Genomic DNA, 19,299 nt, shown 5'->3' with positions numbered 1-19,299 from the left:
TGACAAAAAAAATGTTTTTTTTAAGTTACAGATTCTGATGAAATAGTGGTAGTTTATGTGTTCTCTGACCAAATTGATTGATAATTAAAAAATTTTATGATTATTATTTATTTATTTTCATTATTAATCATTTATTTATTTTCTTTCTCATTTGGCCAATATCTCAGGCACCTTTTGAGCTGGGAAGCTAATATTTGGACATGAGTGACCAAGTGATGTGGCTATCAAGGATATTTTTGATTTATTGATTAATCATTTCATCTATTAATTATTTATTGATTAATCGATTAATTATTTATTGAGTAATCAATTAATTATTTAATTTTTTATAAATGACTTATTTAATAAAATTTCTAAAAGATACATCTTCGGATGAAGCACTAGTGGTTTAGTTATGCTATTAGCCAATTGATTATGAAAATATTTTGTGATAATCTTTTATTGATTTTAATTATACAATTAATCAATCAATTAGTGTACACCTCTCCCTCCCAATGCAGCCTCAATGAGCTGCACTGCGGTATTGCCGGGCGCCGGAGGCGCCCCGGCAATGCCACGCTGCAGCATATTTAATTATTTGGCATGGGGCGGTGTACTTTGAATGTATCTGTACTTGTTTGTTTGTTTTCTTGTTTCTTGTTTTCTTGCTTTCTTGTTTGTTTGTTTGTCCGGATGATATCTCAGCCATCCTTTGAGCTAGGAAGCTGCAATTTCGGCACAATAGTGAGCAAGTCCTTTGTCAAAAACGGTATTATTATTTTTTGATTAATCAATAAATTGAGGAGTTATTTAATTATTAGCGATTAATTAAGTACTTATTTAATTAATCAAATTTCCTTTCTCTTCTGACCATTAACTCAGGCACCTTTTGAGTTAGGAAGCTGATATTTGGACATGCCAATGACCATGTGATTTGGCTGCAAAGGATATTTTTGATTTATTAATTAATCAATTAATCGATTAATTATTTAATTATTCGATTGATGACAAAAAATTTTTTTTTTTTAAAGTTACAGATTCTGATGAAATAGTGGTAGTTTATGTGTTCTCTGACCAAATTGATTAATAATTTAATTTTTTTATGATTATTATTTATTTATTTTCATTATTAATCATTTATTTATTTTCTTTCTCATTTGGCCAATATCTCAGGCACCTTTTGAGCTGGGAAGCTAATATTTGGACATGAGTGACCAAGTGATGTGGCTATCAAGGATATTTTTGATTTATTGATTAATCATTTCATCTATTAATTATTTATTGATTAATCGATTAATTATTTATTGAGTAATCAATTAATTATTTAATTTTTTATAAATGACTTATTTAATTAAATTTCTAAAAGATACATCTTCGGATGAAGCACTAGTGGTTTAGTTATGCGATTAGCCAATTGATTATGAAAATATTTTGTGATTAATCTTTTATTGATTTTAATTATACAATTAATCAATCAATTAGTGTACACCTCTCCCTCCCAATGCAGCCTCAATGAGCTGCACTGCGGTATTGCCGGGCGCCTGAGGCGCCCCGGCAATGCCGCGCTGCAGCATATTTAATTATTTGGCATGGGGCGGTGTACTTTGAATGTATCTGTACTTGTTTTGTTTTTTTTTCATCATAGTTGTAAAAAATAATGAAGGAATCGCGTTTGAGGGGAATCGTCTCACCTTTCCTCCATTCCCCAATAAAATAAATCGCCTGCGCTTTCAGCTGAGGTGGAGTTTTGTGATTCATTTCCTCAGTACGATACTCTTCCTCACACTTTCCTTCATGCCGTTTTAATTCCTTGTTTCCCTTTCTCGCCTCGAGACCATGGCTCCTCCCCCTCCTCCTTTCCCCGCCCAAAAGCCAAACGCGCTTCATGCCTGGGCACGGGCAGCCAGACTCAGGGCCGGAGATGGACATGGACGGGACGGAGACGGCGCTGTGTGACACGTCCTGCCGAGAGTTCGCGGCCGAAGAGCGACCTGAGGATCGGCGTGCGCCGGGACTGTCGGCGAGGGTGTCGGGCCTGGCGGAGGGCCTGTACGGGGAGCTCGAACGACTTGTGTCCCTGTATGGCGAGGAAGCACTGCGGGGTCTTATGCCGCTCGTCGTGAGCGTGCTCGAGAGTCTGGATTCGGCCTGCGAGACCCGACACGAACGCCAGGTAAAGCATTATTTACTTAAATCAAAGTAAACGAACAACTTTCTGTAACAATCAACAACAGTCAACACACAACAACGAAAAACAGCCATTAGGATTATTACCAATCAATCACAGTGCGCACTGGGCCTTGCCACCACCAACGCCAATAGCCGTGTGCCTGGGGTGCATAACACCACCACCCATACGGTGTGCCTGGGGTGCATAACACCACCACCCATACGGTGTGCCTGGGGTGCATAACACCACCACCCATACGGTGTGCCTGGGGTGCATAACACCACCACCCATACGGTGTGCCTGGGGTGCATAACACCACCACCCATACGGTGTGCCTGGGGTGCATAACACCACCACCCATACGGTGTGCCTGGGGTGCATAACACCACCACCCATACGGTGTGCCTGGGGTGCATAACACCACCACCCATACGGTGTGCCTGGGGTGCATAACACCACCACCCATACGGTGTGCCTGGGGTGCATAACACCACCACCCATACGGTGTGCCTGGGGTGCATAACACCACCACCCATACGGTGTGCCTGGGGTGCATAACACCACCACCCATACGGTGTGCCTGGGGTGCATAACACCACCACCCATACGGTGTGCCTGGGGTGCATAACACCACCACCCATACGGTGTGCCTGGGGTGCATAACACCACCACCCATACGGTGTGCCTGGGGTGCATAACACCACCACCCATACGGTGTGCCTGGGGTGCATAACACCACCACCCATACGGTGTGCCTGGGGTGCATAACACCACCACCCATACGGTGTGCCTGGGGTGCATAACACCACCACCCATACGGTGTGCCTGGGGTGCATAACACCACCACCCAAACGGTGTGCGTGGCATCCACCACCCCCACCCATACGGTGTGCTTGACCTCCACCACCGCCACCCATACGGTGTGCCTGGCCTCCACCATCGCCACCCATACGGTGTGCCTGGCCTCCACCACCGCCACCCATACGGTGTGCCTGGCGTCCACCACCGCCACCCATACGGTGTGCCTGGCGTCCACCACCGCCACCCAAACGGTGTGCCTGGCGTCCACCACCGCCACCCATACGGTGTGCCTGGCCTCCACCACCTCCACCCATACGGTGTGCCTGGCATCCACCACCACCACCCATACGGTGTGCCTGGGGTGCATAACACCACCCATACGCGTCCACCGCCACCCATACGGTGTGCCTGGGGCGCATAACACCTCCCATACGCCTACTGTGTGCGTGGGGTGCATAACACCACCCATACGGTGTGCCTGGGGTGCAAAACACCACCCATACGGTGTGCCTGGGGTGCATAACACCATTTATACGGTGTTCCTGGCATCCACCACCGCCACCCATAGGGTGTGCCTGGCATCCACCACCGCCACCCATACGGTGTGCCTGGCATCCACCACCGCCACCCATAGGGTGTGCCTGGCATCCACCACCGCCACCCATACGGTGTGCCTGGCATCCACCACCGCCACCCATACGGTGTGCCTGGCCTCCACCACCGCCACCCATACGGTGTGCTTGGCATCCACCACCACCACCCATACGGTGTGCCTGGGGTGCATAACACCACCCATACGCGTCCACCGCCACCCATACGGTGTGCCTGGGGCGCATAACACCATTTATACGGTGTTCCTGGCATCCACCACCGCCACCCATACGGTGTGCCTGGCATCCACCACCGCCACCCATACGGTGTGCCTGGCGTCCACCACCGCCACCCATACGGTATGCCTGGCGTCCACCACCGCCACCCATACGGTATGCCTGGCGTCCACCACCGCCACCCATACGGTATGCCTGGCGTCCACCACCGCCACCCATACGGTATGCCTGGCGTCCACCACCGCCACCCATACGGTATGCCTGGCGTCCACCACCGCCACCCATACGGTATGCCTGGCGTCCACCACCGCCACCCATACGGTATGCCTGGCGTCCACCACCGCCACCCATACGGTGTGCCCTGGCGTCCACCACCGCCACCCATGCGGTGTGCCTGGCGTCCACCACCGCCATCCATTCGGTGTGCCTGGCGTCCACCACCACCACCCATATGGTGTGCCTGGTGTCCACCACCACCAACACCCATACGGTGTGCTTGTCGTCCACCACCATCACCATCACCACCACCCATACAGTGTGCTTGTGGTCCACCACCACCACCCATATGGTGTGCCTGTCATAAACCACCACCATTCATACAGTGTGCCTAACATCATCACCTACCACTATAAACAATATCATGCTGTCTCCAACGCCTCTAATAAGTACTCCTACGAGACATCCACCACCACATATAATATGTTGTGGCTATAATTTGCCACCAGAGCCAATAACACAATGTTCATTGTATCCGTTACCACCCCCAATAATAGCATATATTTGGCATGCACCACAACCATTTATGTGCTGCTGTAGGCATCCATGACCACCACTAACAATGTGCTGGGTGTCTACGACAACTATAGCAGGGCACTGCCTACCACTCATCCTCACCCTAACTCCCTTATTGTTTGGTTTAAGTGGAAAGTTGTGAAATGCATTGATATTTAACTCAAGACAAGTTCACTCTGTTTTGTAGACATTGAGCAATTTACACCCTTGATAGCATGTTCAGACTTGGTGTTTTGGTACCACTAGAGGGTGAGCGCACGTTATTTGGTGTCAATCTTTCCCTGGTGCTATTTCATCCTGTAAAGCAACCAAATCTAGCATGGAAATATGAAGGTTACCCTTCTTTATAATGGCTTGTTCTTTGTACAAGAGGTCCCCAAAATAGTACCAAACTCATCCACCAGGTTTTGTCAGAATCTGTCCACATCTTTTTGAAATATCATGCTAAACTGTATATCGTTTTTGGCCCTATCTCGCAATGGTTAAGAATCATTTCTAAGTTTTAAAAATTCTCGCGTCCAGATCGGGATTCAAATCTCCACCAAAATCGAATTGATTAGTCCTTGTAATACACCCAACCTGTCCACCAAGTTTCGTCCGAATCGGTCAATAACTTTTTGAAATATCATGCTATGTATCGTTTTTGGCCAATCTCTCAATGGTGAAGAATCGCTCAAAAAAGTTATCGGATCCGAGTCCGGATCCAGAACTTTACCAAAATCTAAACATTTCGTCCTTGTCACATATCTACCTCTCCACCAAATTTCGTCTTAATCCGTCCACAACTTTTTGAGATATCCTGTTCACAGACATCTGTGAAACATGGATGAAACATGGGTGATTGGGTGAAACATGGGTGAAACATGGGTATACATGGGTGAAAACATAACGTCCACCCACTTTTGGTGGCAGAGGTAATAAAGGCAAATGCTTACTACAATATATGAAGTACAAGGATATTAGACAAGATCAAGAACATGAGCTCCAATTGAGCGGACATTGTGACAGTCACGAGAAGTCTTCAATGTTTCCATGGCTAAGAACAAAGCGAGACAAAATTTCCAACCATTTTATATCCAGATTTAGTGAATTATCTTGTCCAAAGTAGATATTTACAAAATTTAACCCCTGGAAGATGTGAAGGCGTGAAAAACTTTGGATGCTTCCAACTAGAAGCCTGTGAGCATCAGTGATGTGGCCGTTTATGTGAAGAATGGCTTATCATGTTGTATGAGCAAAGTTAGGCCAATAATACATCGATGACATAGACCCATGTTAGCAGAGCAGATTGTTATAACGTTATATATGTGAACATCATGCCTATCTGCTCTGCCGTCTCCCATCTCCTTCAATACTCTTGGATATTTATCCGGCTCCAAGTTTTATCTTCTTTCGTCAACTCCAACTAATGTGTAAGACAACAACTAAAGAACTAATACCGGCAGACGGGGCACCCAATTTAATGTCCATCTGAGGGACGATACGCACAATGATGAATCCACCTGCATGATGACGGTTTATAGCTGTGTCGGGATTCAAACCCAAGCTAGACAGCTTAGAGCCAAGTTTGCGTACCTCTAGGCCATCCTTCCAGCCCTTACTACATGAATATGAATGTGAATGAATGAATGATCGCTTTAAGGCCATTTTCCCCGCTAGGGCGGGGGTTAGCCTTGTGGGCCCAATGACGATCATGGTTCCCTTTTTGAGGCAGTTTTTATGGCCGGATGCCCTTCCTGGCGCAAACCCTTGGTCACGCTCTTACGATGCGCAGGGATACGGTGTACCTATTCTAAACCGGGGTAAACACCGTGATCATTCATCCCAGCAAGCTGGTACTCAATTTGCCGACCTTGGAAGGATGACAGGCTGAGTCAACCCCCCTGGCGTTAATTCAGCGATCGACCGGGATTCGAACCCAGGATCCTAGGATCCCAAGCCGGCACCCGAACCGCTAACCGCCAACACCAGGTGATACTACATGGTACAAAATTATTTCTTTTGTGTTCTCTTAATTTCTTAAAACACAGTTTTATTGAAAAAAATACTCCATGTCCTTTCCTCATGACAAGGTGGAAAAGTTTCTGTCAACCCTCAACTCTGATTCTGCAACTGGTCCTGACGGCATCAGCCCACGGGTCCTAAAATCATGTTCTTCCGCTCTTTCACTCCCTCTCTCTGTTCTCTTCAACCTCTCTTTTGCTCAAGGTCATCTGCCATCTGCTTGGAAATCAGCCAACATCACCGCTTTGCACAAAAAAGGTGCAAAAACAGATCCTAGCAACGACATACAATCAGCCTTCTCCCAATTATCAGCAAAGTCATGGAATCCATCATTGCTTCAGATATTAAATCTTTCCTCTTCTCCAATGGCTTGATCTCTGACCATCAATTTGGTTTCAGACCTGGTCACTCTACTCTGGACATGCTGCTTCTGCTTTCTCAACAATGGATGGAGGTCCTCAATGCCAAACAGGAAATTAGAGCTGTCTCCCTTGACGTATCACGTGCCTTCGATATGGTCTGGCACCCTGCTCTGCTCACCAAACTCTCCTCCTTTGGTATCCATGGAAATCTCCACACAAGGCTGGCGGACTTCCTCTCTAGTCGTAGTCAACGTGTGGCCCTGAATGGGTTTCTCTCATCTCCTCTTCCCGTTCAGGCTGGAGTTCCCCAAGGCAGTGTCCTGGGCCCTGTGCTTTTTCTCTGGTCTTCATCAATGATCTCTCTGACTCTCTTGAAAATCCTCTCTATCTCTTTGCTGATGACTCTACTCTCTGTCGCTCCATTCCTCATCCCTCAGATCGGCAGTCTGCAGCCTCCTCACTCTCTGCAGACCTAGTCAAAATCACAGACTGGGCAAACAAGTGGAACATGTCTTTCAATCCTGACAAATCTCACACTCTTACGATGTCTCTCCGAAAAGACCGACTGGACAACCCTTCCATCCATTTTCTGAATAATCCTCTCCAAGAAGTTCTGCCACTCAAGCTTTTGGGTCTCACTATCTGCCATGATCTTTCCTGGGAAAACCACATTTCAAATCTGGCCTCCAAAGCCAGTCGCCGACTGGGCATCCTCCGTCATGCGAAGTCCTTCCTTGGCACACCTGAGCTCCTCACCACATTCAAGGCTTTCATCCGCAGCTCAATGGAATACTGCTCTCCCCTCTGGGCTGGTGCTCCTGCCTCACACCTAGCTCGTCTTCACGCTGTTGAAACCAAAGCGTTCAGAATCATTGGAATCTCCCGCGATGAAGCTAACTCCAAGGGCCTTTCACTCACTCACCGCAGGCAGGTTGGTGGTCTTTCCGTCTTCTACCGACTCCTCTCTGGCCTTGCCCCCCCAGCTCTCTCTGGGCTCTGTCCCCCAAATATTCCTACAGGTCACACAAGATCTGCCTGCAACCCTCTTATGGTTAAACTGCCAAAATCAAGACTCTCTGCTCACCTTCACTCCTTCACTCCTTCATTCCTCTTTTCTCTTTTCTCCCGCCTCTGGAATAAACTCCTTCACTCTCTTCAATCCCACTCCACCCTCCAGGTCTTTAAAACAGCTGTTCACCACCATCTCTTATCTTCCCCCATTCAAAACCTTGATCTTTCTACCTCCGCTAATTTCACCCCAAATCCTACACTTTTTTGAAATACCAATTTTGTCCTGGAAGTCCTGGGTCTCCTTGTGTTTTATACCTCTTCCCACGCCTCCTCCCCCCAGGCCCTCTCCCTCCCGCGCTTCTCCCTGCTCTCAGGTGTTGTGTTTGTGTGCTTCCCCTTCTCTCCCCATCTTGTCTTCCGCTCCCTCTTTTTATATATTTTGTTTGTCTGGTTGATTTGTTTGTGAAATAAATGTTAGCTCTTTCACGAGCCTCGATTCAGTATACAAAAAAAAAGAAAAAAAAGCAGTGGTTAGATACTAACTGATCTGACTTTTTCTTAAAAGGGATTCTGAATTGTGAGATTGAATGGATGTGAGTGTTAGGCTTTACTTATCATCGTAAAATGTGCGTATTCCACTTATCACTTATTTTGGGAATCAAATAGTTAGTTTCATTTTAAAACTTGATGTAACGGTAGAATTGGCAATGATGTCACGGCCGATATTTTTGCAGGGCCTCAAAATGTGGTACTACACCACTGATTATTTGGCGCAGACCTACACCATTGAGGACAATATGGTGAGGGCTGTAAGCAAAATGATGGGGACAGAGTGGACAAAAGCACCAAACTTTGTGGAGATGTTTGTTAGGTCCTGTAGCACAATTTTTTGATATGTTCCACAAAATCAATCTCAGCTGATGTTCTTACGTGACATGTATCAAAAAATGATGACGCGACAAATGTAAAAAGTCAACAAAAAGTTTGTTCGGCTTGCTAATGGTTAATTTTTATTGATCAATTTGTCTAATTTTGACAAATTAAAGACACAGAAATCCAAACAGACTATCTACAAAGAATTTGTATGAAAGAAGAGAGAATGAAGAACATATTTATAAGTGAGCATGGTGTATGATGTAATGAAAATGAAAACGTTTGAGTTTAGCAAGTCAAATGTTTATATGAAATTGACATCTAATCCTTCATGCAGTTACACTTGCAAAGGTCTGTACATCTCCACTGGGCTTTTTTGCAAGAACATCTTCCAGTACAGCCAGCAGCAGCTTTGCAGCTACACTTGACAAGTTCACTACATACTTCTGAAGCAGTTGGTACAGTTGTCCACAGTGGAATCCAACAACAAGTGGTGGCGTCCATTTTCCAGCCCCATCTTTCTAGAGTTGGTATTTGCTGCTGAGATTGATCGCTTGTTGTCCAGATTCCAGCTTGGTAGACACAACGCTTTGTGTGTTGCAGGAGGGCACCTTGTGTGGGAGGAATAGTGTCCATGGTTTTGCTTTGTTGGCAAAACTTTTCCCTGCGAGCCTCATTCACAGTCTCAAGTCCGCTTGTCTTCTGTTACATGAGGACGGTGAAGCGCTCCAGAAGTTTGAAGTTCTTATCACTGATGTCCACTTCTTTGAAAGGGTGACTGGCGATGTCATTGAAGGCCTTGGGCTTGGTCACATCAGGGAAAGATTTCCAAGTCTCCCAGGCACACCTTTTTCCCTTTCCAAGAAAGGCTGATACTGTATCGCAGCCTGTGAAGCTGTGGAAAACTGGCAGGGCAGTTGACATTTCTTTGCCAAGAGTTAGGGCCAGAGCATTGATATGAATGTAGGAAAAGCTCCTTCCTGTGCCAAACCCAACCCAAATGTTCAGTGTCGGGCATATGTCTTGCAGGTGGTAAAACTTGCCAATCAATATGATAATAACATCGGTGTCCACGGTGCGAACAAAGCAAGTCTTTGATTCTTGCTGTAATGCATCTTGCACATGGAAGAGTATTCTGGTATCGGCCTCTTCATGGTTGCAGGCAGGTATGACGTGGTCGCTTCCTCTGATGGCAACATTTTCTCCTTGTGTCACCACCACTGTTTTGCCAGGAGGAAATTCACTGCTTTCAATCTTCTTGGACAGAAATTCAAAGAATTCCTCCTTGTTTTCTGCATCACGCAGGAAGTCCTGCCACTGTCCTGGGATTTTGTTCTTGCCGGACACCTTTCTTCTCGTGCCTTTTCCTCTCTTTTCTCTGGCAGAACCTTTGATGCTGTTTTTGAGATACCTGTCCCAAACAATGTCAACCCTGTCTGCAGTCTGAAGCTGATGCCGCACATGAGGCAAGAACACGTCGGCAGCGTAGTCCTCAAATGTCGTCACGCCAATAACAGGTAGAAGGTGCACCACAGCTGCGCCGTCAAGCACCTTCACATCAAAAGTATCAGGTAGATCTTTCTCACATGTTTTCTTCAAAGATGAGAGTAGCTCAGGAGGAGCGTCAAGGACTATCATTTCTGGATGTTGCTCCTCCAAGGCTTCTGCCAGTTCAGTTGTGTCATATGGCTGAACATCGTCCAGTAAGTGTGGAGCAGATGCCTCCACTGTCTTTGTTAAACATGTTATTAGATTAGATTTTTAAAACGTTTTTTAGACGTTTTTGAGACAACCCAATGACCATGCTCAACAAATTCTTCCAAGGTAGAAGGCGACAGATTTTCCATGTCTCGAATGTGAACAGGAACCCAGCGGGCATAATTCAGATGGTCCAGGGCAAAGAACCACTTGGCCAGAGCTTTCAGGGAACCCACATACAATGCAAAGTCAGCCTCACGATGTGCTTTGACAAACAGAAGAACAAGGAGTTCAAGTCTGAGTATGGTGTCCCAATACTGAAATGTGGGGCTCTTTCTCACCATTTCTTGTAGCCAAGCATCTTCTGACTCTTCTTCTGCTTCTGGCTGCAAGGTGAGAAATGCTTCTTTTTGGAGTTGTCTCAAAATGACAGCGTTAACTTGATGGGCATGGCGTGTTCTGGTTACGTGAGAACAGCTCAGAAACGACTCTGCTGTGCCTGATGAAGCAATCCCTGCCTGTGTCAGTGCATTGGTCCACCCAGAGCAATCTAGGTAATCACCGACAGTCTTCCACAGAGCCATTTCAATATGCAAGCCCCCAAACATGACTACAATCTTGTCCTCACCATGTGTTTCAGGCCATTTCCATTGGACGTACTTGGCAAGAGCAAACAGTGGAGCATCCATTGCAATCACCGGGATTTGTCCATTGTTGAGAAAATCTGTCGAACGACGCACAATGTCCATGCCGTGTTTGACCATTGCAGCTGTAGCTGCCTTTTCATAGAAGAAAGGCAACAGTTGGGACAAAGCAGGTGCTTTCTCCTTGAAAGATGACTCATCTTGCTGAGATGCATGATAAGCTGACCAAGCCACGCAGTCCCCCTTGTCCAGCTTGTCTTTCTCAATCAGATCCAGAGCTGTTTTAAGCCACAGTTTCTCCTTCTCCATGGCTGCCTCCATATTTGTCATGACAGTCTGACTGAGGTTCTTGTTTGGAATTTCGACTGCAGATGCTTTTAGGGATACAGCTGGCACAACACTGAAATTGTCGGGCAAGGAGAAATCATTTTCTTCACTCTGTGGAAGAAGAGTGATGGCCTCTCTTTCCTGTCCTTTGTTGGAGGAAGTGGGTGACTGAAAGAGGCTTATCCCAGTTCCGTGAAAGGAACCTTTGGCTGTGGTGCTTGAAGGATTGTGGTCCAGATTATCCATTGCACCTGCAGTGAACAGTCCAATACGAAGCTGAGACGGACAGACAACGCCTTCTCTTTGTGCTTTCTGGCAAACTGCAGAGGCTAGTCGATTCTCAAGCTGAAGAATCCGGGAATAGCTGACACTGAGGCCCAAGTCATGCAAACGAGTGATCCCTTTTTTGGACCGCGTCAGTGTGTGTTCATTCAACCCTATGTACAATGGCAATGGGGGCTCAGAGGACAAAGAATGTCGCTGCTTTGCCCCACTCTTAGCCGTTTTTGTGCGGTTGAAGATTACTGTCTGACATATTGTAAGTGTAGCCTGTGATTCTTGAGTTTCTTGATTTTTCAAAGTAGGTCCTTTCAACATCATTGAGACAAGCATTTTCAGTGTTGTTGGTATTGAGTCTTCTTGGCAATTTGGTGGAAAGGTTGCATCAAAATGAAATCCTTCAAACTTGAAAATGTCCTCTCTGGTGATTTTGGCAGCTTTTGCAAAATGGAAGCATCTCCTTCATAATCAGTGAAGGCTTGTTTCAGCATTTGCCTCATTCCTTGATCAAAAATAAGCACCACGTTTTTTCCATCATTTTGTTCTTGTGCTTTGGGAAAGAAGTGGAGAATTTGTTCTTTGAAGCGCACTTTGTTGACTTCTTTCTGAATTCCAAGTGCAGCTAGACGTGCTTCATACATGTGCCGCAACTCAGACAACTTGAAACAGAAAGTTCCATCTTCTACTGAAGTCTCTATGTAGCTTGTCAGCTCAATAAAAGCCCGAGCTTCTTTTTTCTTTTTTTCCATTTGACTCCCATCAGAATCTTTTTGTTTTCTTTGAACCCTCAAGAAAGTGCGATGGCGGTTCCGGAACTCAGCGAGACAGTTCAAATGGTACATGCCATCTACAGCTATTACATCTCCAGCAGCAATTCTTGAGAGTGCTGCTGTATCCTGTAGGTCAGTTGCCATTCATCTGATGTTCTGGTCAGCACCCATTGTCATAAATTCATGGAGCTGGCCGTCAGACTTTGAACAAAACATGCAATTGTTCTTTGTCACTGAATGACGAACCTTCTGTCGCTTTTCTTGCACACCTTCACCAGATGCTCCTGCTTCTTCAAACTCTCTTTTTCTTTTTGCTCGTTCTAACTTGCATTTGCTGAACTTGCCATAACAAGTTCTGTGCCACTGAGCCTGGTTATTGACCAGGTCGTCTGCTGTGATGCTTTCGTCAAAGGGAAGAGTCACAGGTAGCATGCGTAGTCCCCGAAATTCACTGACGATATTCAGAAAGTTTTTATATGGCTGCGACTTGTCTTGACTCCCATGGGCCTTCAAGGGGCAGTTCAACTTCTCACTAGTTGTTTGTTGGCAAATCAAACAAGCTTGCCAATCCATCCTTCATCTATATATATAAAGTAGAGTTGGCCTCTGTGTCTGTATCCTGATCTATGTATGATCTCTAAGATCTCGAGAACCCGTGGACGGATTTGCGAGCGGAAAGTACTGTTCGACTCGGGATGGTCCCAGGAATGTCACGGAGACATAAACATTTAAAAAATTTCGGGTTTTAAAATTAGCGTATTATTAGCACTAGCAGAAGAGAGAGGGATTCGAAGGGAGGGAGCGCAGCGCTTCTAGCGCTTCTGACTACAGCACACCTTAAAATTAAAAAAACTTCGGGTCTACAATCTCTAAGATCTCGAGAACCCGTGGACGGATTTGCGAGCGGAAAGTACTGTTCGACTCGGGATGGTCCCAGGAATGTCAAGGAGACATAAACATTTATAATCACTTGCTAGCGAATAAATAATAACGCATAAATACCTTTCAGCAGCGCGTAAAATAATCTTTCGTTTCAAGTCACTCTCACAAATAGCTTTCCGGAAATGACGGGTCGAAGTGGTCGAGCTGTTAGCATGACGCCTTATCTTTTCAGAGTCCGGGGTTCGAATCACCCCTCTGACATTTATTTTTCGCTTTTATCACGTCCTTTCCCGCACAATTTTTGGGACAGATCCCGTTGAGTGTTTTATTAAAGTTATTGTTTTGTCATTTTCTTATTGTTTTCATGTTTATTTGGCTTGAAACAAAAAAATTATGCCGCCGTTAGGCGTTATGACATCCGATCATAATGCAGCTAATTAGCTTCTAAAAACCAAGAGTCTGCCGTCTATCTCATATCAAGTTTTAAAGTGTGTCTTCTATATATATAAAGTAGAGTTGGCCTCTGTGTCTGTATCCTGATCTACGATCTCTAAGATCTCGAGAACCCGTGGACGGATTTGCGAGCGGAAAGTACTGTTCGACTCGGGATGGTCCCAGGAATGTCACGGAGACATAAACATTTAAAAAATTTCGGGTTTTAAAATTAGCGTATTATTAGCACTAGCAGAAGAGAGGGGGATTCGAAGGGAGGGAGCGCAGCGCTTCTAGCGCTTCTGACTACAGCACACCTTAAAATTAAAAAAACTTCGGGTTTTAAAATTAGTGTGTTACGCGTAATTAGCGCTAGCAGAAGAGGGAGGGAATCTAAGGGAGGGAGCGCAGTGCTCCCTCCAGCGCTTCTGTTAGCGTAATTAGCGTATTTCGGAACGTTAATTTTTCAACTTCATTATTCGGAATCAGTACGTCCCAGAGAACCTTCGTAACGTTACTTTTTCAACTTCATCCGATTGACATGGGACCAACGGCATGTGACAAAGAGTGAAACATACAGGCTGCATTTATTTGACGACAATGAGTTCCGACTTCCGACCTCGGTGGGATGACAGGCTGAGTCAACCCCCCTGGTGTGAAGGGGGAGGAGGAGGGGAGGGGGAAGAGAAGGGGAGGGGAACGAGGGGGAAGGGGATGGGACGGGGGAGGGGGAGGGGGAAGGGGGAGGGGGAGGGGGAAGGGGGAAGGGGGAGGGGAGGGGGGGAGGGGAAAGGGGGGGGAGGGGGAGGGGAGGGGCCCTTCTTCCCCTGGGCACCCCCGCACCCTTCCCTCCCCCCTTCCCCTCCCCCCTCCCCCCCTTCCCCCTCCCCCCCCATTCCCCTCCCCTCCTCTTCCCCCTCCCCTCCTCCTCCCCCGCTTCCCCCTCCCCCCTCCCCCCCGTTCCCCTCCCCTCCTCTTCCCCCTCCCCTCCTCCTCCCACTCCCGTGCAAAGCCGGGTACCTCTGCTAGTCCACTATAGGTCAACCCTGAAACAGAGTAAACTATAAAATTAACTTTTTTATAACACATAAACAATTACAAAATACAAAATACAAAATTACAAATACAAAATTAAAATTCTTAGTTTCTTTTAGTCCAGTGGCTTATTGGATGACTCATTTAAAATAATGAATCTATTCGAAGAGTGTTTTTTCATTTGATTAATGTCGGTTGTCAAAGACACGACCACAACCAATAATTTGTCCACGGTCACCACGCTTTGTGAATTAAATCGTCTGTTTCTCGGAAACTATTGCTGTGCTACCTTGGAACATATTAAAATCTGCAAGCATAAAGCATGTAGACCACCTAGAGAAAATATGGTACTTTTGTCCACTCTGTCCCCATCTCATCAAATAATGGGTCTTACATCCCTCACTAATATACTCAAACAGACAATGGAGAAAGTCACAATACAAGCAAAGTCCTCAAAATGTCATGCTCTGTTCGATATCGTTTGAATCTTCACCGCCTCATAGGAAACCTCTTGTTAACAATCTAACCGAGGATTAATGGCTCATGTGAGTTCTTTCTGTTAGTTGTTTCGAGCTTGTTTGATTTAATCGCTGACATGTGGATTTTGTCATCGCTTGTTTTTTTTTTTTATTATTTTATTTTATTTTTGTCTTTGTAATACTGTATTTATTAATTGGCAGCTATATTGTGGCTATTTGGTTGAGTGGTAAGATGATTCTTTCTTTCTCCACTGGCTCCTATGGTTTCAATTCCCACGGTTGCACACTCTTACGATTCCGCACTTTACAAGCATAGCGAACTTGTCAAAACCCCCTCAACATTATTTTAAGGGAGGCTTTCATCCTGCAGTGGGCTTACATGGGCTGGTCTGAAGTTTGAGATGGATCATATGAGTTTCAGAATAAGGAATTTTGATGCAGGAGGAGGCCATTCAGACCATCAAAGCCTGTGCTCTTATTACCAACTTGTGGTTGTATGTCCGTGCTCTGTCCTTTTTAAATGCTGAACGTCAAGCAAGTAAGCAGCACGTACCATTTTAAAGACTTTGGTATGACTCAGCCAGTGTTTGAACCACCACCGACCTCCCAGACTCAAAGCTGACACTCTCACCATTACACCACTTAGGCTGGTTCTCTTCTTCCCATGGCTGGTTCGTTTTTTCTCGCGTGTCCATTACATGGTCTGAAACATGGCTGGCTTATGAAAGCAACAACAACAGCAATGGTTAAATATTGTCACTGTAGTGACTGAAAGAAAGCAGTCCTGATGTCTTGCGATCTGGAGTTGTTATCAATCTGAATGGCAGGCAGTTTTGTTATTCATTATATATTGGTAGCTTATAGGTCTGCCATGATATTTGTTTAAGGAGGTGCTCCATATGAGAAGCTAGCCTGTTTTAAATTGTAGTATTTTTATTTATTTATCTTTATTACTGGGGCTAAGGCTTGTAATTGAGCTGACACACACACACACACACACACACACACACACACACACACACACACACACACACACACACACACACACACACACACACACACATGAGACAAACACTTAACAGCTCGAGCTTGGGGGAAGTGCCATCACTACCGTCACTTCCCGCGATATTCTGGGTAGCAGCGACGTCATAACAATGGTGCCGCTTTTCTCACCGAACTCAGGGCATTTCCTCAAAAGGAATTTCCTCCTCCCCATGGATGCCAACTGATGGGGATTGTCCGAACTCTATCCTTTTCAAGCAAAGAAGCAGCACGTACTTTTTTTTTTTTTTTTTTACTTTAAAAAAGTCTTTGGTATGACTTGAACCGGTCCAAACCAGAGGGGTGTTTTTTAGGAGACACCATCTCCTTACTGGATGGTTGTTGGCTCTCTACGGGAGCTCATCCGTCCTTTGCCAGGTGTTTTTTGGTCCTGGCAGGGTGTCATATGCACATTCCTCACTAGCTAAGCCAGTGAGGAGTGTTGGTTTAGTCGCCGCCAACCCGGCCATGCGGCAGGTAGCACTGCGTAACGTTACCAGTGGCAGTCCCAAAAGACTGACTTGCAACCAACAACAATTCAATAATTCAGACTGACCTGTTCAATAATTCAGAGCCATCATAATGTCATCATGGTTGTTGGAATCCCTTGGCCATTACTATCTTCGAGGTGCTAAATGAGACACCAACGATCAGCCATCTTTCTTGGTCTCCAGGTGTGGGAGACATTTAGGCAGCTTCTAGTTAACCCTGTCCTTTGTATTGTCGACCCATGATATACTCTGAGAATCTCCTTCACACTTTCCCGCAGCTGTTCCTTGCTAGATGGTACTTGTTATTATAGAAGGGTGGAATGTATGGTGAACCTTTTGCCATTTCTCCATTTTATTTGGGCTTGGAGATCTTCTGCCAATCTTTACCTGAAATGATGGCAATCAAACAAAATTGAAAATCATTCAAACAGGAAGCATAATGTTTTAGCGACATCATGAAGGACACAAACAACAGGAATGAAGAACTAATGTAACATGATAAATAAGGTGGTGTAAAAGGCACTTCATCAATGGCGGTAAACTTCAAAAAAAATTATACAACCTTCATGGTCTTTATTGTCCCCCGTCGCACAGCGGAGCGAAAGGGGGACTATGGCTTTTCCCTCCGTCCGTGTGTCCGTCCGTCTGTCCGTGCGGGCGTGCGTGTGTGCGGGCGTGCGTAAGCAAAGGACCGCATTCGAATTTGGTGTGTGGGTGCAACCCATGTCAAAATCCAAGATGGCCGCCGCCATGTATGTCTGATGCCATGTATGTCTGAACCTTGTAACCTGCATATCTTGAAAAATAAGCGAAGTACCAACTTCTAATCTGATGTGTGGGTCTATCTAGGCATAAGGAAGAACGCTATTGAAAATTGGGTTGCCACGTCAAAATCCAATATGGCCGCCACCATATATATGTCTGAAACTTGTGAGCGAAATATCTCGAAAAAGAAGCGAAGTACCAACTTCTAATTTGGTGTGTGGGTGTATCTAGGCACAAGGAAGAACGCTGTTTAAAATCGGGTCGCCACGTCAAAAGCCAAGATGGCCGCCGCCATGTATGTCTGAACCTTGTGAGATGAATATCTTGAAAAATAAGTGAAGTACCAACTTCTAATTTGGTGTGTGGGTGTATCTCGGCATAAGGAAGACCGCTATTGAAAATTGGGTCGCCATGTCAAAATCCAAGATGGCCGCCGCCATGTATGTCTGAACCTTGTGAGATGAATATCTTGAAAAATAAGCGAAGTACCAACTTCTAATTTGGTGTGTGGGTGTATCTCGGCATAAGGAAGACCGCTATTGTAAATTTGGTCGCCACGTCAAAATCCAAGATGGCCGCCACCATATATATGTCTGAACCTTGTGAGCGAAATATCATATCATAGCATGTTTTCTGCGTGTTCCACTTTGTCAACTCACATCACTTCCCCGACGGGGGACCGAGGCGTAACGCTTGTTTTATTTAAATTTAATTTGATAGTAGAACACTAGAATACAAATCATCTTTTTGGCACTTTCAAAAACTTTTAGTTCAGCAGTAATTTGACAAAATATTACATAATCTCAACCAATCAAATTTGCTACTCGCCCATGTCCTTTTTCCTTTTTTTTCCTTTTCCATGCCCATGTCCTTTTTTTTTTTCTCTCAAGACTGCGTCGGGGTAAGGTGTTCTCTGAACTCTCTAGTTCAACCTGGGATAGTACTTCATTTGTGCTTTTAATGTGCCATGTAGGAAATGCACAAAATCTCGCAGAAACATTATGTTTGGAGTGCCTATCTGTGTCTTTTCTTTGCACTGAGTGTCCAAAGATCTCTCATCAATATCGCAGAGTACAGATCACCACCCATTTATATATTTGTAGTCTTTGTTGACTGTTGTGATATCGTTTCTTCTCCAAAGCACATTAAGTTTGGACATGCAGGTCATCAGTAATACCAGCCTGGACTTTTTATGCACAAAAATCTCGGGAAATGGAAAAGTGAAGTGACCGAGGGTAAAAAGGTAATATACTAACAGTGAGGTCCCATTGATGGACGAAATAACAATGAACAAAAACCAGAATGGGACCGCGCATTGAAACCAGCACTTGGTGCAGCATTTCTCAATTTGCTTTTGTGGTGCAGAAACCAACACATGTATGGAATTGGCTCGTGCTGTAAAAGGGATTTAAAACTATTCATGTTGTTTTCTGATTGGTTCACCACAAACACCACCCAATTTTTATAAAGTGTTTAATGGATGTGAAACGATGGGTGTGCCATAATACTTTAGCTAAAACTACATTTTGTCATGGATATGACAGAAAAACTCTTGGGTGGTGTGTTTATAAATACAGCAAGACATACTTATAAACCAGGAAGTGCAAAACAACTAGATTTCGTCCTTTTCCTCCCTT

At 45.2% G+C, this 19,299-nt stretch overlaps 1 protein-coding gene across 3 annotated transcripts in view; it reads left to right on the top strand.

The window, feature by feature from the left end:
* The first annotated feature begins 1,848 nt into the window (after nt 1-1,848).
* Nucleotides 1,849-19,299, top strand: part of LOC137427602 (C-Jun-amino-terminal kinase-interacting protein 4) — a 229,969-nt gene continuing 212,518 nt past the window's right edge. For 2 of the 3 annotated variants that reach the window (XM_078776573.1, XM_068117245.2), the window contains exon 1: nt 1,863-2,152. In XM_078776573.1, the coding sequence (XP_078632699.1) occupies nt 1,865-2,152 (288 nt within the window). In that variant the 5' untranslated portion in view covers nt 1,863-1,864. Of the gene's footprint in view, nt 2,153-19,299 lie in introns of all 3 variants that reach the window. The other variant, XR_013623219.1, reaches the window with a different exon arrangement.

This window comes from Myxine glutinosa, chromosome 1 (genome assembly GCF_964187855.1).
Source record: "Myxine glutinosa chromosome 1, kmMyxGlut1.1, whole genome shotgun sequence".
Taxonomy (NCBI): domain Eukaryota; kingdom Metazoa; phylum Chordata; class Myxini; order Myxiniformes; family Myxinidae; genus Myxine; species Myxine glutinosa.
This window is presented reverse-complemented; position numbering and strand designations above follow the sequence as displayed.